At 32.9% G+C, this 23044-nt stretch overlaps 1 protein-coding gene across 1 annotated transcript; it reads right to left on the bottom strand.

Annotated features, from left to right (window-relative positions):
- Positions 1-15543: 15543 nt before the first annotated feature.
- On the bottom strand, positions 15544-18818 carry LOC148271896 (uncharacterized). Its single transcript, XM_088240786.1, has 2 exons — positions 18540-18818; positions 15544-16297 (listed from the first exon to the last, which is right to left on the bottom strand). Exons 1-2 carry the CDS (start codon positions 18715-18717, stop codon positions 15615-15617), a joined length of 861 nt encoding a protein of 286 aa, XP_088096912.1. The 5' UTR covers positions 18718-18818; the 3' UTR covers positions 15544-15614.
- Between the last annotated feature and the right edge of the window lie 4226 nt (positions 18819-23044).

A 23044-nucleotide genomic window follows, 5' to 3' on the forward strand; every position in this document is an offset into this window, starting at 1 on the left:
GTAACTTTTCAGTATAGCCCACTTTTTGAATGAAAAATGAACTAATCGTGTAACCCCACATCTACCCCTCCCCCTCCCTCACAACTCCCAACCAATTCTTAAATATAAAATTAAATATTGTTTAATTAGGCTTAATGCATGTTTAGACATGGTGGTGTTCGCATCTCTATAAATCTGCATGTGATTTACGTATTTCTTGGAAATACTATTTATGTACCACGGTGGTGGTGAAGGTGGAGGTGTATTTTAGTATTTGTATGTTAGTGTAGAGAGTGTCCTGACGAAGAGACGGGTACGTCTCAGTAGACTAAAAATGTCAGTAAGTGGTTATGGTAACATACTAATATTTACTAACATTAGTTGAGTATTTACAGATTATTTTTATAAAAATCATTAATTGAGTGGACAATTTATTTACTTATTTTGATTTATTTAATAACGGCCGTAGTCAATTTATAAAAATTGTACGAAATAGTTAAGACGTAATAAAATATAAGCAACATTGTTAGTTTATAAATCTTACATACATCATATTATAATGTTCCCATAGGCACATTATGAACGGTGTATACCTTAGCATAAAGAAATTTAATTTTACGAATTATTAAACAGATTAATTATTATAATAATAATTATAATATTTAAAATACTATTATAGTTTTATTCCACTTTTATTTATAAATATTTACCAGTGACCGGGTTTCGTCGTGACCGACATCGTCAATCGAGATTGGTTCATTGGTTATTGTTGTAATGGCAATATGCTATATTTATTTATTTATATACGGCATTTCTGCCATTTACATATATGTGGTATAAAGAGTGCTTAGAAATAAAAATATTAAAAATAAAAAAAATCGAGTATGAAATATTAATACACTCGTACTGTACACATTATTAATTACTTGAAATACATACATATTTTAAAGAAATTATACAATAACAAAATACATTAATCAATCAAATTATAACTATTCCAACCCAATCTTCTGAAGATGATTTGCTCTTTTTGATAAAAATATGTTGGTCACTTTATTTTTTAAGTTAGGCAGAGATAAACTAAATATATCAAAATGTGATGCATATTCATTCCCGGTATTCTGAATATTCATAGTATTCGGTACATATTTTACTAATATTAACAATCATTCGTTTGAGTATTGACACGTCGGTTTTTATGCTTTAGGTCCTGGGGTCAATTTCTGACATAATTTACATAATGTAAATTAAATAGTATGTACTGATAATAAAATAAAGATGGTTTAAATATGATAACAAATTTTAATTTATTTTTCAGTAAATAATTCTCATTTGACCCGAAAAACTGTTTTGTTGATGTCCAATTAAAATAAATAACTATGAAAATAAAATATGGAAGGCTTATTATTATGACCCATTTGATGGTTTGAGTGATCACTTTTATACTGAACAAACATATTCATATGGAGTTCGTTATACCTAACCATTAAATTAAATCGTCTAGTCCAAGAAAAAATGTAATTTTTATTTGATTTCAGGCGTTGCCTAGTGTGTACGAGAATTAATTGATCAATCTCACCCACATCAATAAAGGTTTCAGCTCTTCAGCTTCACAAAAAAAAAAAACAGATATAAAAATGTTCGAATGTAGGCAGAACGGTGAACGAGTGGTCACTTAAACCAGCCGAATATGACTCTGTAAATGCCTGAACATTCATATATCCTTTTCACCTTCTAGAATATAAAAATCAAAAGTATTTTCAGATGTTTCCACTGTTCAAAATATTACAATTCACTTTTATGTTTATATTTGATTTTTATCTTAAAGACCTCCCCGTCTCTTGTTTAAAACATTTGTCAATATTTATTACAACTTTAGCTGACTAAATGCGCTAATTGTTTTCAAACGTTTAAACCTACTTAAAACTTAAAACACTGTTGATCAAAATACTCTCAATAAAGTCATTTAAAAACATAATTCTTTGCACAACACACGTTAAAGGATAATACCATAATAAATCAATTGGAACCTGTCCGCTATTTTTATCAGATTGATCTAAGAGAAATCTATATAAATTAATCGACTTGGTGAATCACATCTAGCTGTCAATTACTGTGGAAAATTAAGTAGCCATAAAATTGGCCTCATTAAAAATAATCTTAAAACGTGTTTCCGACTTCCAAAACACATTAGAAAATATATCTTAATTTTAAAAGAATTTTTTAAAAAACAATTTTGAAAATGACTAAATATTCATAAATAATTCTTAACCCTTTTTTAAATTAATCTATTTATAGGTATATAAACAGTAATTAACGAATTTGCAGGTAATACGACAATGTAAAATTAACCGTAGTTATGCAGAAAGCAGCCAGCCATAGAAAAGGGAAACTGAGATAATAGCACCTCTGTGAAAAGAAAGAATAGTGCAATCTACACCATAGTTGGAATGTTTTTGACTTCAACAAATGATAAACAATTAAAACATTCGTTTTTCATATATTACAAACAAGAATCTAATTATTTATTTGACCAGTTTTAGTGATTTTTAAAAAACCTTAAAAAAATTCTATCACTGTGATTGTTTTCTGCAAATTGAGAAATACCGTTTTTGTGATCGGCACCATTTTCAGAAGGTTATAACTACAGTTTTTTGTATGAAAACGGTCTGGCTGTTTTAAGCAGAACTTAGAATCGTCCTTACTGCACCCGATAACATCAATAACTATTTTTTTCAAAATTGTGGACAGGCTGCTTTCTGCATAACTGCGTTCTATTGTAAATTTGCCCTGTAAATTCTCTTTTTTAAAGAATTAGTTTATTTCAAGAAAACTTCATATACAAAAAAACTTCTATATATTCCGATGAATTTTGAGCTCTTTAATTCAAAGCGACAGACGGAAAAACTGAAAAAATAGGGTTTTCAAACATAAACATAACCTGTAAACACAGTTTAAGTTTGTAAGTACTGTAAATGTAGGTCAAGAAATAGAACTTGCCACTTACAAGCCAAATGCCCTCAACGAGTCAAAAGCTAGGGCTCTCCTGTTCTCTTTTGAAAAGAGAAAATTAATTGTTTCAAAAAATATAAATTTGTCAAGTAAATACTTGTCAAGGAAATGTTTCCAAAAAATTAGGTGCCCGATTACAATGAAAACTCAACGGAGCAATGTTTCCTTGTCTATATCGCTAAGATTTTTACTATGGGAAAAGTTGTATAAAAATTTGAAGTATGTTGATGGTTTTAGTGATCACTTTAATACTGAACAAACATATTCATATGGAGTTCGTTATGCCCAACCATTAAATTAAACCGTCTATTCCAAGAAAAAGATGTAATTTTAATTTGATTTCAGGCGTTGCCTAGTGTGTACGAGAATTAATTGATCAATCTCACTCACATCAATAAAGGTTTCAGCTCTTCAGCTTCATAAAAAAAACCAAATATAAATGTTCGATTGTAAGCAGAACAATAAACGAGTGGTCACTTGAACCAGCCGAATACATCTCTGTAAATGCCTAAGCATTCCACCTTCTGAATATAAAAATCAAAAGTATTTTCAGGTGTTTCCACTGTTTGGAATATTACACTTCACTTTTATGTATACATAATTTACATTTAATTAAAAATATTTTTACAATAGTCTTAAAATTAAAGTCCTGCTTAATTGTATACGTACAACTCGTCAGCAGGTCCTTATAAATTGCTTCGATTATTCATACTTAACCTAGATGCATGACTGTCCTGAGTATTCACACGAAAAATTTCATTCTACTTTATAGACAATTTAAGAAAGATCTTTTACGGGCCCAGAGTCCGTATTCTAATGAAAAGGTAAAATGTATCTTAAATTTTATCTACAAAGTAAATTTCAGTTTTCTATGTGAAAAAAAATCATTTTTATTTTGTTTTAATTTTATAAGATAATTCAACAAAGATACACACTGGAAAACATAAAATTTGAAGGTATTCGTCCATATAATTTCACATGCTTGCAATATCTTCAAACATGTAATTACACAAAATAGATAGAATTACATTTGTTTTTTTTGTTTCTTGTAGAGTATAAAATACAATAAAAAGATGTTGTACGTGTGTACTTATTAACTAAGATTTATTCCCAAGAGATTATTTGCAAAAGTATTAGTATCAGTTAAATTTTAAAATAAAATGCTTTTTTTTTCAGAATACGGTTTTGAAATTTAACATACTTTAAAAAAAAATACAATTTATATCATTTCGTCATTTGAATTTTAACAAAAAGGTTTCTAACTTTTTACTAAGCTCTTTATTGTACCATTTTTAATACAATTTACAAGTTTTAAACAATTATTTTTTTCATACTTACGCACCCTCTTCCTCATTCATTCCCACACGCACATGTATCCTCTCCCTCATTCATTCACGCATACACACATTCACATACACATGAATACAAACGTCACACAAATACAATTACTAAACTTCTTTTCTTATATATTATGTGTCATTATATTTACAGTGGATTTTTTTAATTGGCTTTAGTATTGTTTAGATTTTTCTAATTATTTTGTTTATGTAATAGCTGTAAAAATCCCAAATAAAATAAAATAAATTATGAAAAATGACAATTTAGTTTTTTCGGCAGTATTTATTATATTCCTGACGCATGCGGGCCATAGGTGTGTGGTATGTACTTGAAAACAAAGGTAGTTTAAATATATATTTTGTATAAAGTTTATATTTGAAGCACTAATTTTGTGGTTATTTTATTGACGAAGTTAGCTTCTACATTATTTATAATTAATAGAATATGTTTACATTTTTTTAGTCTAAACATGTTCAATTACAGGTGACCGGGGAAGATTTTTTGAATTTTAATACAAATATACACATTATCGTACATAAATATGGGTGTTAGTTTATACCGTCTCGATAAGTATCGATAAAGATAGCGTTTACAATCGCGGGGTAGGTTTAGAATTTTTCCGGGTATCGGAAATTGCTTAGTGGATTTATCAACTATTGCATTTTCCAATCATGGAATATTTGGATTTAAAAAAAATCTTTTGTGGAATCTTGGGTATTCGATTTCCCATTTCCAACGGAATATTTTAGTGAGTATAGGTGAATTTATCTCTCGGGATGCGTCCCTCTCGCATTTCTCCCACAGAAATTAGAACCACGTCAGTGGAGACTTTTAATTAAATAAAACCGAGACATCGTCGATAAAAGCCGAAGCCAATCGGCCAAATCGACGTTTTAGCTTACTCATGCTTGTCAATGGAAACTCGTCATTTTAACGCTAAACTTGGCTGGCTTATGGCATATGGAACACCTCACATTTTGCCACATGGAAAGGTAATAGACGTCAAGGTTGTCAAGATAAAAATCGCTCATTAGGCAGGGGCGATATTGTTTTTTTTTCTTAATTGTTTTTAATTTTTTAATTTTGAATCTAAATCATGTTTCAACAATGTTTTGAGTATGTCCAAACGTTTGCAAAACAGGCTGGATTTCCTTTCTAGGGAGTTATTTTGATCCAAATTTGTTGCAACAGAGAGGAAAAACATTTTTGAGAAGGGGAATATGGAAGTCTAGACATTTACAGGGTTTATGACCTGTCATTGGCTGGTTTAAGTGGCCATTTTACAAGCTGTGTAATATTCACCATTCGGCATTTGTTTTAACATCCACATTTATTCAATTCTTCCATCCGTTGACTTTTGCGATTATTACTCTGAGAATATAACTCATGAATTAATAAACTTTATACATATTTACAAAACGTGGGTACTTAATTCTGTGTCTAGTAGGCAGATGAAGAATATTATTCTATGAGTGAAATAGAACCAGAACCCCAGACGAGTGCTTTAAACTCGATGGCTGCTTTCTTGTAAAAATCCTGACTAAGGAAATCGAGTGGAGATAAGTCCACTTCGTTGTGCAGGGGTTGACGTGTTAGACTTGTGGTCCTGGGTTCAATTCCTGTCAGGGTGGATCTGAAATATTGTTTTTTTTTAACTGCCATATTTCATTCTCCCTGAACTGGCACCTGAAGCCTAAGACTGATCACCTTACCTTCATGTAATAATGATTGAACTATGCTGTATTTGGTCTATTGATGCAGAGTCCTAAGCACCACCGGGTGAGGAAAAGGGAATAATGACTTATGTTGAGATGAATTAGAATTTTTTCGGCGTCCACAAATCTTTCCGTGTGTCAGGTCAGGAGAATGCTGCATCCGTTGTTTTATTTCAACGTTTCTTACAAAGGGCGGGTCTTCTTAATCCACTCCTGGTGAGTATCTACGCGTAACTGGCCCACCTAAATTGAATTCAGAATAGAAAAAGTTTTCAGTCATTTCGACTAAGCCGCGACCAAAATTTACCATCACAAGCGTGATAAATCTCCATAACGCGATGAAATCGTTTAATACTTTTTTCCATTCATAAAAATTCATTCGTTTCAAAAATCGTATTACACGCAATATCGCCTTCGTTTAGCCCCCCTGTCACGTGTGCAGGCAGTATCACAAGGTTCACGATCTCAACGCGATATATGTTTCTGGAAATTCACCAAGAAAAACCAATATGAATTTACTGTCTATAGGTGTGTCTTTATAATTTACAATCAAGCCATTTTTTCGCACGCTTTTTTTGCTTTTTCATTTACTTTCTCATTAATTTTCCATTATTTATTTAAATCTTAAAGTAGGGCACACATATCATACATATTTTTATGTGTGTTCTAATAATAACATTGCAAATATATTTTATTTATAAATTGTTTATCACATATGTCTTGACCATTATTTTAAATTTTGATGTTTTTTTCTTCATAAATATTTTTTTCCATTTCGTAATACTTTTTAATTGCTTTAAATAAAATTTAATTTTGTGACTTTGCCTTTTTCCTAAATGGAAGTCTAATTTTGTTCTTTTCTCTAGTATTGTGATCGTATTCATGCTGGTTCCGATCAATTTTTTTCCAAAATTCTGTTTTTTTATTAGAGTTTATAATTTTATGAACAAATATCATTGTATTGTAAAATATTCTTTGTTTATATGTTAATAATTTCATTTCATTTACCATCGACTTTATCCTCGTATATCTGTTTTTTTATTCAAAATGATTCTTAAGGCTTTATTTTATAATACAGTTATATATTTTGCATAGTATATTGGGCACTTGAATAATTTCTCGTTGATTAAACAATGTTTGAGTATGTCCAAATGCTTAGAGACTGGCTGGATTTCTTCCCTAGGGAGTCATTCATATTTAAATTTATTACGGCAGGAGGGAAAACCTTTTTGAAATGGAAGAGTTGAGGAAATGTGGATTTTCAAACATGGGCATAATGGTGAATGTTACACAGTGTGTAAAGTGGCCCCTTAAACCAGCCAATGACAAGTCATAAGCCCTGTAAATGCCTTGACTTCCATATTCCCTTCTAAAAAATGTTTTCAATCTCTGTTGAAATAAATTCAAAGTTCTCGTTGGTTTACGTTCAACGTCTCTCGGCTTCATTTCGTACGACCAATTTCCTTGCTTTTGAATCATTCCTGATGCTTTAAAACGCTTGTGCAACTGTTCGGCAATCAACTCCTTGCGTCTGTAGGATTTAGGTTGCTTAAGGTTGGAGCTCCTACCCCAGTTAGAGATTGACAAAGAAGACACGCGGTTGCTGTTGGATGTTTATTTATAATATGGCGAACAAATAATGAATTATGTAGCACGAGTGTTAAGGCGATGAGGAGTTGAAGAGACTGCACTTGAACTACATGCTGGAACTGTGTGACTTCGTCTAGCTGGACTGACTGACTGAACTGAACTTGTTGGGCTGACTGACTGGCGTTGGCACGTCCTGTAGTCTCTTTATAGGCGATGTTCCTTTGTTGTTTATTTTTTCATGGTAGGGACGATGTGAATGTTTTGCAGAACGATGCCCCCGATTTTATGTGCAATACTATTGGAGTTGCATTATACATATGTGATATTGGATTCTATTGAAAATGATGACATTGCTTTCTTCGGTCATTACACTATTTCAGGTGAAACGTTTTAGCACGAGTGCGTCTTCGATTATGAACTATGGATCCTAAACGTCTGACATGGATATTCGTCGATTATTGCTTCTAATTCTTCGATTTTAGTACGCCAGAGCGTTTTCTATCTCCAACATAAAAATCTTTTTTTTTAAAGCATCGAATCCAATTTCCTCCAACAGAGCATGGTCACCATAAGTTTTCACAAGAATTCTATGAGCTTAAGCCGCAGATTTAAAAAAAATGATAATTCTGATTAGAATATCCGCAGCAGCACAAAGGGTAATCAACAATATTGAAAACAAATCATTTTTGATTAAATTTACCATGACCTGAAAAAAACTGCGTAGTCCAGTGATCAGGGATAACCTAAGAAGATTTTAGGCACTGACGGATTGAAGGAAAAAAAAGAAAGGCAACCCTCCCTAAAGGGGATGATTCCCATCGCGATTGCCAAGCTTCAAGAAGAGCTAAGAGAAAAGAACATTTTTTTACAAGTACATTTTATTATCAAATAATAACAGAGGCATTAAAAGAATCCGAGGGGTAGTGGCGGCATGTTGGCTCTTGTCTATACATCCTACTCTATCATTTATCTGAATAGAGTTTATATTCCGTAAGTATGATTTTGTTAACTTTCTTCTTTGTACTGATGATCGAGATACTCCGCATTTGAGTTTCAATACAGTACCCTATGAACCTTCGGATGCGGATAAGGGTTCGATGGTGAAATCATATTCTGATCATTTTTTTTATTGTTCATAATTCATCGACACCTTTTTCATGCCGAAAACATGTCAACTTTTTATCGACAGTGACGAAACCTTCGTTAGTAACTTATTGCCAAAGTTTTAACTTGAGATAGCGTATCTATCGAAACTATCCAATTAATGTTCCATCGGACATTTTTTAGAAGTAGGTTCCAATTATTCCGGGTCTTCGGTATCTGGGTTAGGTGACACGAGGGGACATGGGAGGGGTCAAGGGGAGGAAGGGCGAGGAGATTTCCCGCCCTTTAGGTTTGCCGCCAATTAAAATGCCTCTGTGACGATAGCTGCAGACAGGTTCAACAACAGAACATGGTAACAATGAAATTTCTTAAGAAACACCTGTAGACCCCGATCACAATGAGAGGTAAGAATTTACCGATGTTTACCGGTATTTAAACTCGAATTTTCAATCTTAAAATTCCAATATTTCGTACCCCGGGAATAACAGTAGCACAACTCAAAAAACTCATTATTAATATCCAATAAAAAAAATGAAAAATACCAGTGACTGGTGACCAGTCTGACGATGTCGGTCATGACGAAACCCGGTCACTGGTAAAGAGAATTGTAAAATAATTATAAATAAAAGTGGAATAAAACTATAAAATATTTTAATTATTATAATTAAAATGCAGTTCCATCAAAAAATGTCAGTAGAAAAACTCAATATATCAATAAAATATTGTTTTGTCCCAGGACTTGACCATTGTCTACGTGTAAATTAGCAATTCGTGGGACTAAAAATTGTCCCGAGACATCGCCACCGAGACACTGTAGTTTGTATAAATTAAAAAAATATTCGTTTTCCTTAAAAATTCAAAATTTCCTAATTGATACCACAAACTGTTTGAAAACGATGGAGAATGCACAATCTTTGTAAACTAATAATATTTCGATTTAACCCCCTGAAACTTTTATACAAAGAGAACAATATCTCAATAGATACGAAAGAAACAAGACTAGATACATATAAATACGTACAATTTTTGAAAATATGGAAAACACAAAAATATTAGGCAGAATGAATGTTGCAGTTTGTAATGTAAACACTTACGGGGATAGGCGGTGCCTGGGAATTATGATGAATAGGTATTTGAACATTGTTTTTCGGCCACTCTCTCGCAAATACCTCTCCGGTACTATGCGAAAAAGTTGTCTGTCTAACTAAAAATCGACATTTTGCTGTCCCGTTATCCACACCCTTAAACTGAACCAATTTGTTTTTTTTTAAGAATGAATATCAAAATTATTAGAATCCTTATAGGCTTTGATAAAACGATTATTTAATTATATGAGTATGTCATTAAAATGTTCATTCATGATTACGTTTTGTACCTTCTTCAATATTTTTACATGACTTATATAAATGTAGGTACTTATTTATTATATATTATTTATTACATATTTAAATTTTATTTATTATTATATTCGTATGTTTTATTTGTAGTTTTTGAATTACTAACATATCTTAATTTTCAAGTTTATTTTATTTTATTACTGGGTTATTATGATGTGTTCCCTTGATAACCTTTTTGATAATACTTTTGTACGTAGTAATTTGGAGTTTGCATCCGTTGTGTGGAGCCTATAATCCATAACAAACATAGAAAGGATTGAAAATGTTCAACAATTTTTTTTTAAATACCTAGATTACAAATACAACAAAACGCTTTGTACTTACAGCCAATCAGCCAAACAAAACGAAAAAAAAATTACCCTTGAAAATAGACGCACTGTATCTAAATTATACTATTTACATAAATTATTAAATTATAAAGTAGACTCTTTTAACCTACTCTCCAAAATTAATCTGAAAGTCCCCTTTCGCGTGACAAGAAATAAGTATTCATTCCATCTGCCAGTCTGTAGCACTTACTATGCACAACACTCTTTCCTCTATCGTTCTTGCTCTAACAATAATGTTTTTTTTCATCTATTGATATATTTTACATGCCCCTTTATTTATTTAAAAATAAATTAAGACTTATTATTTCTGGCTGCGATACGATCCTACTTACTATTTAATGATGCACATTCCTGAACACTTAAGCTAGGGTTTCCTAGGACAGCGGTGCCCGTATTTTAACGGCCGTAGTGAACAGTGATGCGGTTGACAGCCGTCGTAACGGTGACTAGAAAGTGGTTTCCTATAAAAATGGTGTTGATAACACCGTTAAAAAATAAAACCACTCTCTATTCACCACTACGACGGCTGTCTACCGCATCACCGTTCACTACGGCCGTTAAGATACGGGCACCGCTGTCCTAGGAAACCCTAGCTTTACTCCCACACTAATACACATAAACACACATCTACACCTACTCTTATACAAATACACATAAACACATCCTTTTGTTGTAACACAATTTAATAATATGTATGATTTTTATTTAGAAACTTTGCTGGTCTGTCTTTAAACTGTATTTTTTTTTTAAATGTTGTTATATCATTGTCGACTGTTTGTTTCTTTAAAATAAATTTAAGTTGTTTTAACGATTTTAAGTTTCAATGTACCCTTATCTTCTGTATGAATTATATCTGGAAACTTGTTTTTTTTTCCAAATAAATAAACCGAAAGATTCTGTGTCGGTACCTTTTCCGTTGTTCAAAATTATTTATCATATTTGTAAACCGTACTTTCGAAGACGGCAGATAAAACCGGGAGCTTTTTTGGGTTTTTGGATGGTCCTAGCTCTAAAAAAAAACACCTCTTTTTAAAAAAATGAGGTATAATGCAATACTAAATCTGACTGTTTTCTGCAAAATGCATATTTAAGGTTGAGTTGAACCAGACTTAAAAAAATCAAACAAGATTCCTGCAACACTTAAATAAATTATTATAACATATGAATTAAGAGATTCTTTAAAAGTAAGTACCCTAACATAAATACAAAATAATATGTTCAGTAAATAATGACACAATACAAAACAGAGTTTTGGGCTGACTGTTTTCTACAAAATACACATCTTGGGTTATGTGGTCAGCCAGACTTTAAAAACCATTGAAACACGGAGGCCGCCATCATATCGACGCTTGAAAGGAAAAAGTTACCAAGCGACGTGATCAACTTTACATAAGATCTAATTAAAGTTTTTTTGTATTTTTTTTATTAATAAAAAATCTCATACATACTTCTGGCGTAATTCTTACATAATTTAAATGACAATTTAAAATACGAGTTTAAAAAAAATAATTTAAAAATAAAACTTTAATCGGCTCTTCCTTAAAATTGCTACATGTAGCATGGTTACTTTTTTTTTAAAACGTCAATATGATGGCGACCTCCGTGGTGTAGTGGTTAAGACGCTTGACTTACGCACTGAAGGTTCCTGGTTCGATTCTCGGAAAGAACACGAAAAAATCATATGATTTTTTTCCAAGCATGGGTAATCTTTGCTTTAATTCACCACTGTTATTGGGTATCCTGGCCTGTTGTCACATAATCAAATAATAAACCTGTCAGCATATCAATTTTATTAGCATTATATGAGGGCCTCAGTATCAAAGATAACCAAACGCTAAAAATAGTATTAAAAGCGGCCAACTGCATTTTTAATACTTAATAAAAATAGCATTTCTTGTTATGTTGACCTTTAGGTTAATTGTTCAGTGATAATGGTACCAAATATTATAAAATATTTTTTTTTTTTTGTAAGTATTTTAATTAAAAAGTGCTATTACCAATTTTCTCAAAAAAAGGTATGGGATCGTTTGGCCATATTTGATACTGACACTGAGGACATATTAAAATTTAAAGTTAGCGCTTCACATATTAATTTAAAATAAAGAAAACCAACTTCATAACTGAAAAAAGTATTTACTACAGTAATTTTGAGTTACTGGGTTATGTAGCGAAGCCATTGGATTAAAACAAAACGTCATAGTCAACATTAATACAATTTATCAGAAATAAAACGATAAATAAAGCAAGCTTTTCGCAAGCCTTCTAATTTACAAGGATTTGTCATCCATTCGCCGATATTATTTGGTATTCTTTAATTGGGTGTGTCATAGCATTCGAGTGTTCCGCCATTTTGTATTCTAATTAGGACATTCTTTCGGCCAAATTTTGACATTCTTTCGATCTTTGGGAATTTCAACACACTGTGGATATCTTTTTAAATCTTCGAATTCTTTTAGAGGGTCTAACGGTAGGAAAATAAAACCGAATATAGAATACTATCTTTTACCCGCGGCATCGCTTACGTGGTACGAGTATTATGGACAAAATAGGTCTTTTTTTTTTTAAATATATATTTAGACCCCTGTAGTAGCCTTACGTGTCATGTACAAGGCTAAGGTACTTGGAAAAAATCGTATTTGTTTGTCTTGGAAATGGAATGTTTGATCACTGATTTTGGTTTATTATACAAGAACAATGGCGCGTGATAACTACTTGTAAACTGAAAAATGGGCACTGAAATAACAGATGTTTGATACTCTGTAAAGAAATATCATCGAATGGACAATAGTCATCATTCCTTAATTTTAACCTATATAGGTAACTTCTCATAGCTCCGTGTCCGGTAAAAATTTAAGTCGTTTCGAAAGTACTTTGGTGATGACGACGGAAGTTTGCTGCATCAGCCAGCGTTGGGAAAAACATTTTAGTGATTTTACCTGTAGAAGAAGCGCGGTAATGATCCTCCCAACGCTGCTGCGTATTTTGTTTTATTAATCAGCGTTAAGCAAAGCTAAGGGTAAATTCTGAGAAAAAAGGTGCCGATCTTTAAAAATACTTAGCCGTACAAAATAGTTAGATAATCAATTAGTTTTGTCGTTTAGCAATAAAAATTAACCTGATGGAATGAAATCATTTTTCGCGTTAGAAAGTAGCTTGTATCGTATTGTAATTTATTTAAAAAATAACATATACCTTGTTAACTTAAATTCAAGACAAAATATTATAAAAATAAAATAATACATAAAAGAGACTCTTTTCCAAGTAGTACGAAAACCCTGCTCCGGAAAACTCCTTCGGATACATGGAACAGATCAACATCCAGAGCGATGTTGCATAACCATCGGCAGGTTGGTCCAATCTATGCTGACGCTGTTTTGGCCCTGTGGCTAGTATCGCTGATTCATGTGCCAAAGAACCGAGGTTCGCACCATAACTTGGTCCTCATTATCTAATAAAAGTTATTTCCAACTCGTTAAAAATGCCCTCCAAAATTTAAATAATTAGGTAAATCATAAGATCGAAAATGTTTTTGAAAATATATGTATATTTATATAAATAAAAATTATTACATTAAAAAAAGGGCCTAAAGGGCCCCAAACTAAAATAAATTATTGTAAGATGTGTAAAAGACCTACCGGTACCAACAGTTTTCATCATAATTCCGCTTTTCCAACCTAACGGAGGCGTAACTCGATTATTTTTTGTTGCATAAAGATAAAATGATCAAAAATGTTTTGAGTTTGTCAAATTTTTTGTAGACAACCCCCTTGGGAGCTGTTACTATTAACATATTACAACAGGGATGAAGAACATACACAGTGTGTAAAGTTGCCACATAAACCAGCCAATAACAGGTCATAAGCCCTGTGGATGCCTAGACTTCTACATTACCTTCTCTTAAATGATCTTCATCTCTGTTTTAATGCGTCAACAATAACAGCTCCCTAGGGGGTTGAATCCAGTCCTTGTCTACAAAAATTTGGACAAACTCAAAACAATGTTGATAAATCTACCTGGGGTGCTATTCTGAACCACTCTCGCGGCACGAGAAAACAGTTTTTCTCGTGTACTTTAGTCCAAGAAGAAGTATAAAAATTGAGAAATATTTTAAGGCGTTGCCAAGCATGTGAGTGAAATAATTAAATCACACGAATCTCACCCGCATCAATAAAGGTTTTAGCTCTTTAACATCACAAACGTAAACACATGTGAGAATCGAAGGTATGCACCATCTATATAGATGTTCAAATAAAGGCAGAATGGTGAATGTTACACAGTATGTAAAGTGGCCACTTAAACTAGCTTATTACAGGTCATAAGCCCTGTGGATGCCTAGACTTCTACATTCCTTTCCCCAAAATGTTCTTCATCTCTGTTGTAATATCTTAATTAAATGACTAGACATAGGCTTCAGGTGTCATTGAAAAAGTACCACGAAATATCGCCTAAATATTTCACTAATTATTTCACATCAACCAAGTCGGGAATCGAACCCGAGAACTCTTTATCGTATATTCAAGTCGAATTTACGCTCCTTAAATTTTAATAAATACGTTTTTTACCAGCCTTTGCTAATATTTAATTAATATTCGTACTTAGTTGACCATCAAATGCCAGGTTATTGATAATTTTGTTTCAGTTTATTACCATTTATCAACATGCATCAATAATTCGTTGATAATAAAACTTTTATTTTATACAAAGACTACAGAAACTGTATGAATTTTATAAAAATCAATATTTCAAATATTTTTTAAAAAGCCCTTCGGCTACCTCAGCATCAAGTTATTTGAGGAATTTGTGATTTTAGATATAAGGCAATTATAAATTTTTATAATAATAATGTTTGTGAAAGCAAATTATTCTACCAAATCCCAAAAGTAACACTCCCACACTACCAGAAGTCAAACTAGAGGATGGGTCATGGGGCTAGTCTGCCTAACTAGGTTGTACCTAGTTAGGCAAACTAGACATGATCCAGAGAAATATATTACTTAAGTGTATATGTAGTATATAAAGTAAATGTTATTTTGTTAATAAACTATGATTATTATTTCGAAATAAATAAAACGATTTTAATTTAAATTGAGTAAGATTTATTTTAATTATTTTACCATGATTTATAACATAAAATAATGCAGTCAGTCAACTCAATCGGCAGGTTGGCAATCCGCGGTTGAAGAAGTCGCAGATTTGGGCGGACGCTTTCGGTTTGCCTTCACGCGGCTGGAAGATGCGGCTGGCCGCGCAGTCCTTCCCTTCATAGCCCGATAAATCTCTTTCGTCGAGCGAAGACGCAAGCAATTCTTCGAATGGACTCTCATGCAATAATTTGTGCAGTGCGTAACTTCGCTGCTGTTTTTTTGATGAATAATAAGAAGATTATTCATGACTTGAGCTCTAAAAACCATCTTATCATAGGTGCTTAATTCTCGAACCATGGGTAAAAGGGAGTGAAAGAACGCTATGTCGTCATCACGAGTACTATTAACATCATCCGGCGGTTTTTCCACTGCTTTTTCTAGTGCGTGTTTTTTAGCCGCAGATTTTTTTCTTGATTTTGCGGTGTTGGGTATTTTTGCTACAGAAAGCAGTGGGTCATTTGGTATACCGTATTTATGTTCTAATTCATCTTGTTCCTCGAAGGTTCCATCGTTATTTTCAAAGCCATCACTAATAACTGGTTGGTATTCCGACTTGTCTAGAAATCTCAATTGATCATAATACAAGTAAATTCTTTTCGCTTTATTTTTCCCTTTGCCATTTTTTAAGGCTACCACAGCTTTGTTGTAACTGTCTTTGGCATTTTTCCACCTTTGTTGAATTTTTATAACTGAAAAGAAAATTTATTAAATTGAGTTAAATATGTATTTACATTTTTTTATAGCATGTCCAAATGTTTTTTCACAAGGCTGGATTATTCCCTCTCTTAGGAGTTATTAAAAATTGAAACTTATTCCAACAAAGAAGGAAAACATTTTTTAAAAAGGAATATAGAATTCTAGGAATTGGCTGTTTTAATTCAGCCAGATGAGTATCACATCCTTCAAGGTGTCAGCTATTTAAATTTACAAAAGTCAACAGGTAAAAGAGTTGAGAAAATGTGGATTTAAACATGGGCAGAATGGTCAATATTACACAGTGTGTAAAGTGGCTACTTAAACCAGCCAACGACTTAAATAAACCTTGACATCCATATTTCCTCCTCAAAAATGTTTTCCCTCTATGTTACAAAAAATAATATTTGAAGAACTAATTTTGCGATTTTCCATGTTAAATTTAAATTAGTGCATTTAAAATCACTAAATGTATTTTATTTGCCGACCGGTTTCAAAACACGACTTCGCCAAGGAATAAAATTAAAATTAACACATTTTTTTTTTCTTCAGACAAAAAAAACCAAGGAACAGCCATGTTTCGAAACCGGTCGGCAAATGAAATATGTTTAGTGATTTTGAGTTTACTTTTATTAATATTTTAATAAAAATATTATCTGACTTTTAAATGGTGATTATTTATTTATAAGTGGTTTTTAAAGCCAAAACGTAATTTATTTCCCTAAACTGTATCTCAAAGACAACATTGCGAATCTAAAGCTCGATAGCAATTTGATAAGCTTCGTGACAGACCCGCACTAGGCAGTAGTCAAAATACGTTCAAGAATATTAATAAGTATAAATACTTATAGGCAGGTTTGTAAATGCTTTGGTCTAAGCCAGCACGATTGCCTACCTTGCAAGAGGTCTTCGCGGGCTCGATTCCCAATATGATTGACATGGAATATTAAATAATAATATACATTTTTAGACTAAAATATTTCGCAGTCCCTAGACTGGCGCCTGAAGCGTAAGACTAATCATCTTAACGTCATGTAAAAAAAAAATCGTGATACGCTGCAGTTGGTGTACCAATGCAGCGCCTTATGCACCTTTAAGTGCGATGGTTATAATTATATATTTTTTTTATTTATAATATTTTATTAAACCTTTTATTTGGAAGCAGGAAGTAGATTTTTTACGCAACAGTATCTTTACATAATTCAAAAAGAAGAATATGAATACATATCGTCATGATCGTAGAACAAACCCGCATATGATTTTCTTCAATTTTACATGAGAGCGGTTTAATTTTTTTTACACACTTAACGACACAAATCGACTGACAAACGTTCCTTTGATACTTTGGTTAGTTCTAAATATTTTTTTTTTTCAAACCTGGATTATAAAAAAGCCTTAAAAAAACCTTTTTAAATTCAAATTTTAAAAAAGTCAATGTCGCATTTTCCCCACATCCGTCGCTGCTCTACGATCACGACCATATACATGTATCGGTTTTACAACAATAATTCAATAATAATTCCAGTAAGTGACATGTGAAGAGCCAATGTCAACATATATTATTTTCAATAACAATTTTTAAAATGCGTTTCAATTTTAATATTTTTTTACCAATTATTTTTATGCGGTAAAATTCTTGTCAAATGCGGCACTGCACAATGCAAATATACCCGACGCGACACGCGACGCCTGTGATTGGTAGATGGAACGTCGAAATTTTGTTTGAAAATTTAGAACAAAATCAAAAGAAAGAAGAACAAAAACTTGAAAAAAATGTAGTAAACATGGACACAATACGAGAATATCATAAAAATACCAAAGACAACCTTCTAAAACGAGACGAGGACAGTCGAGACTCATAAACCAGGGACTGAAATTATACAATAAACTACCAGACAAAACTAAATAAAAGACTCAGACAAAATATGTTAAAAATATTATCATAAACAGTAGGATATGAATTTTTTTTTAATGTATGTAACCCGTAAAGGTTTATAAATTAAATACCAAAAAAAAAAAACGCGTTATCGTTTTGAGAAAATGTAGATTAGAATTTCAAAAATATCATGGCATCAACTTAGTTATGTACAATGTACGTAATAAATGGGTTTTTAATTTTGGTACCGTTAGACATCTACTGAAAACCGCACGGTTAGTGGAGTTTGTCAATTATTAATAAAATGAACGCCTCTCTGTGACAATGAGGCAAAAATATCTGATTAATGAAGTAATACATACCTAATTGCATTTTCTTCATTTCGTTTAGTTCTTCGAAATTTCTTATCACTTCTTTGGCAACTTCTAGCCAATAATATTGTTTATACGTGCGGTTCTTGTAATTTGGATCGGTAACGTCCCACAAGCATGCCCTCATCGAGACTTCTTGTATAACTCTTTCTGTGTCCACGTACAACATGGCGGTTGCGGGTCTCGGAAGCAAACGCGCAAATACTACCGACACGGCCGACACAAGCCGCAACGGCTAGCCGCGCGAGACTGCCGGCTGCCGGCGATTCAAAATGGCCGCAGCCGCGAGACGCTAGCGCGCGCAGCCAACAAAACAGCTGCAGTTGACCGCAGCCGCACCTACATGCGATAGCGTCGGATTGCGGTTTGCTGTCGGATCGCAAATCGCAACACGCGGCACATTAGCACTAGCGTCGAGATATCACGATAATAGATATTAGCATTCGCAAATACTAAATTATTTTAAAAATATTTATACACACTCTAAATTTCCATCTTACGAAAATCATGTGATTTTTTTTTTTTACAATTGACGACCTCGTTCTAAAAACGAGGAATATCCTAAATTTTTAATAATTTTTTTTATTGGATTTTATTATGCTCTGTCTACGCGTCCATACAACCGTTATTTACAAATATTTCTTAAAAGAATGTAGGTACTTCAAACTCTCTATTGCAAATACGCCGGTTTTTTTTAAACAGCTGTTGTTCACATAAATTTGTATAAAATCAGCAATTATTGTAAACATCCATTGTATGAATAAACAAAAAGTATCCCTTAGTTAGCATTTCTACCAATATGAACGCCAAATCACTCATTGTTTGACAGGTCAAATGTGTTCTAGATATTCTTTTGTATGGGTTTTAGCTGTGTTTACTTAATTATTTTTACAATCTAAAAAAACACCGTTCATACTAATTATTTTTCATTTAATTTTGTTCAGTTTGCACTAAAAATCATCAGCAAATATTACACCAACATTTTATTTCATATTTAAATATACACTTCTTCTTGCGGTGCCTTTCAGGTCCACCCGACGTTGGCGACCACTAAGGCGAAAGCATATCGGTCCTGCGCTACTCTTGAATTCCGCAGCTAGGACGACTGCTTATTCCTGGGAAAAGATGACCAGAGTGGTTTCCCGTTGCCTTCTCTGGTGGATTTTTCTATCGGGGTTACCTTACCTAAGCTGGATAGTTCAAGTTCGGAGGCGCCAGAAACTCGCCTTTCATCCTCTAGTTATCTGCTGTGATCCCCCCGATAAGTGTGTGATCCTATTGCCCGGGGTTCGCGACGTGGAAGCTAACGAGTTGGACTAGTCAGTAGTGTTGCCGGTGGAATGCAACTGGGCGTTCGGCGCATTTTTTAGAATCACACCCTCCAGCAAGATGCGACTTACTGCGACCTTACTGACAGTTTGAACCCCTAATATACACTGCATTTATAAAACTGACAATTTCCATACCGTAGTATTCAGTTTAAACACTCTCCTGGAAAATTGTTAGTTTGTGACTTTGAGGTTTCAAAACGAGATCTAGAATTTTATTGCATATACATAAATATTTATTACCAGGGAATTTAAATAACACTAAAACATTTGAACACAAACATGGAGTATCATCCGGTTTGGTTGGTCTCCGTCCAACATGGCTCAGCGTGTTCTAAGATGGCGATTTTTTTGTGTTTGAAATTATATGTAATTTTATACCAATACCGAAAGCAATAAATACAAGAAATAAACAATAATTATTAGATATAACATACATAAAAAGTATATAATATCATAGATATTATTTACATTATTATGGATAACTTATACAGCGACATTTTCGTAATATAATTCCTCAAAGGCGCTTTACAAAATGATTCCACAAATAAATAAATTTAATTGAAACTTTTACGTTCGTAATTTAAGTAAAATGATTTATTTTGGTATAACATGCTACGGATTTATTCAAATGATTTAGAGAACAAGTGGGTTTTAAGTTTTTTTCGAAACGTCATTTCACTCTCACAGCTTCGCACCTCTGCTGGGAGAGCATGCCATGTCATAGGGCCTGCGACCGCAAATGCGCGTGCACCGAATTTAGTGCGCTGTTTGCGTAGAAATATAATAACTTTTCTTCTCGCCGTAGACGTAGCCGATCTAAGCGTAAGACGCCTGTCAACTAGTTCATCTGGAATGCAGAGTTTCTTTAGATACTCCGGAGCAGAGTTGTGGAGTGACTTATACATAAGCCAACAGAGTTTGTATTCCACCCTCTGTGAAAAACGTAGCCAATGTAATTCCCGAAATAGTGGAGTGATATGATTGAACTTAGAGATTTCAAAAATAAGTATCGCCGCGGCATTTAATACAGACTGTACGCGAGTCATTTTGTTCATCTGTAGACCTGCGTAGATACCATGGACTAAGAATGTGATCTAATTTATTATTTATTAATTTATGCATACATTTCATATTTTACATAATTGCACAAAAACACTCTGGCAAATTCCGCTTGTACTAGGAGTAGGCTCAGTATATGAAGGGTCGGCAAGCCAGAAATATTAGTATGCCTAATGTTGCAATCGGTTCCTATATGGGCAAACGCCTGTTCTTAGAAACAGATTTGTTGTGGTAAATATGGTTATCGAATATGTTTATTATAAATGAAAATTATATTGAAAAATAGAAAAACAATAATGTCAAATGATCATAAATAATATGTTCAATTCAGTTCAGTGCCGAAAATCAGCGTTTATATAATAATAATACGATAGGTACCGTTTTCAAAACAATTAAAAAGATTAAAGATTAAATTAAAATTTCGTGAAATACAATTATGTAAAATTAAATTATAAGCAAACATGTTAGACACTGTCTATCTTTACTAGGTATGGTACAGCTGTTCTGAGTTTCTGTGGTAGACAGCATTTACTTATTTTTATGTAATACAACATATTTAGTCTTAGTAATGTCTGTCGGCCTCGTGGTGTAATGGTCAGCGCGTTTGCCTACCATGCAAGAGGTCTAGGGTTCGATTTCCGACATGGTTGATATGAAATATTTATTTAAGAGGGTGTTTTTACACTAAATATATTTCATAGTCCCTGGACTGGTACCTGAAGCGAGCGACTGATCATCTTACCTTCATGCAACAAAAATGATTAAGATATGCGGCGATTGGTGTGGCAATGCAGTGCCCTATGCACCATAAGGTGTGGAAAGGGAATGAAGATGAATGTCTAGAGATGTATCAATGTGGAAATCTTATAAAAATTCAATGATATTTTAAAATATGATTATCTTACAAAAATGTAGGTGTTAAGTAAATAACAGCATTTATCGATTCCTGGCCGATTACCTTTCTTTCCCATCCTTCCCTTCCCTTCCCAATCCTTATAGTACCTACCTAACATTAAGATAGAAGAAATTCGAAATTAGAAGATTCGGATTTAGAACAAAAACAAAACATCATTTTTCCCTTCACAAAAAATCGAATAAAAAGTGATTGGATTCGTCGTGCGTCGTTGAAAATATTTTTACATTTTATAGTGCATTTTGTCATCCAGTGCCCAAAATCGAAGAACATTAACATCATATTAAAGGTAGGTATCCATTCCATGTTCCTTTTTATCGCAAAACAGAATGAAATTCGTTTTTCATTGAAAGTCCGCCTTTTCGTTAATAGAAGGAGCTAAAAAAAACAACACTGGCAAAGTTCATGAAACTGAAAAAAATATTTAGAAAAAACTCCAAGATGGTGTAAATAAGTTGATAGAAAAATAGAAGAATCTAGTCCTAGTGAAATGAGAGGTTGACGACAGATATGAGAAAATCGATTTATTATTTTTATATCTGTAGTTGTAAGTAATTGATAGATTATTTTTTTAATGTACAACAGGCCAGAACGCCCAATGTTGAAGTTCAGAGCTGCGGGAAATAGGTTATATACGAAAAATATTTTCTTTCGCGCGGTAAATTTAATTTTAAGCATTTAACTGTACGACGAAGTTTCTCGAAAATGTATGAAAAATCGAATAAAAATGAAGTATTTTGAACGACGTCACTAGTTCTCCAAAAAAAATTAATGATAGTGCTGTGATGGATTTCCAGTAACCCGGAAGCCAACTCACCGATCAGGACAACTCACCGAAGAGAACTTGTGACGTAACAGGCGTGCAATTTCAAAATCACAAAACTTAAAACAATCATGGCGCTGAATAAAATATTTCAAAGTTTTCCAGATGTTTGTTGAGAGACTAGATTTCACCTTCTAGGGAGTTATCAATATTGCCATGTTGCAACAGAAACTGAGATACATTGGTCCAAGAAGAAGTATTTTTATCTGGAGAGATTGCAGAATTTCTTGCCAATTAATGATAAGCAAACATAAGTCTGAAGCTTACTTCTTCCAATCCTTGATTATGCAGATGTATGTTATCCAGATTCTAATTCTGAATTGCTTGATAAGTTGAAACGATTGCAGAATGTTCGTATACGTTTTATCTT

Source organism: Micrasema longulum, unplaced genomic scaffold, assembly GCF_059751315.1.
Source record: "Micrasema longulum isolate JH-2025_06_02 unplaced genomic scaffold, ASM5975131v1 h1tg002597l, whole genome shotgun sequence".
Classification (NCBI taxonomy): domain Eukaryota; kingdom Metazoa; phylum Arthropoda; class Insecta; order Trichoptera; family Brachycentridae; genus Micrasema; species Micrasema longulum.

Excerpts from the sequence above, each read along its gene's own strand:
- LOC148271896 (XM_088240786.1), bottom strand. The coding sequence starts at position 18,717 with ATGTTGTACGTGGACACAGAAAGAGTTATACAAGAAGTCTCGATGAGG. Across the intron at positions 16,298-18,539 it reads AATGAAGAAAATGCAATTAG|TTATAAAAATTCAACAAAGG; the intron begins GTATGTATTACT and ends TTTTCTTTTCAG.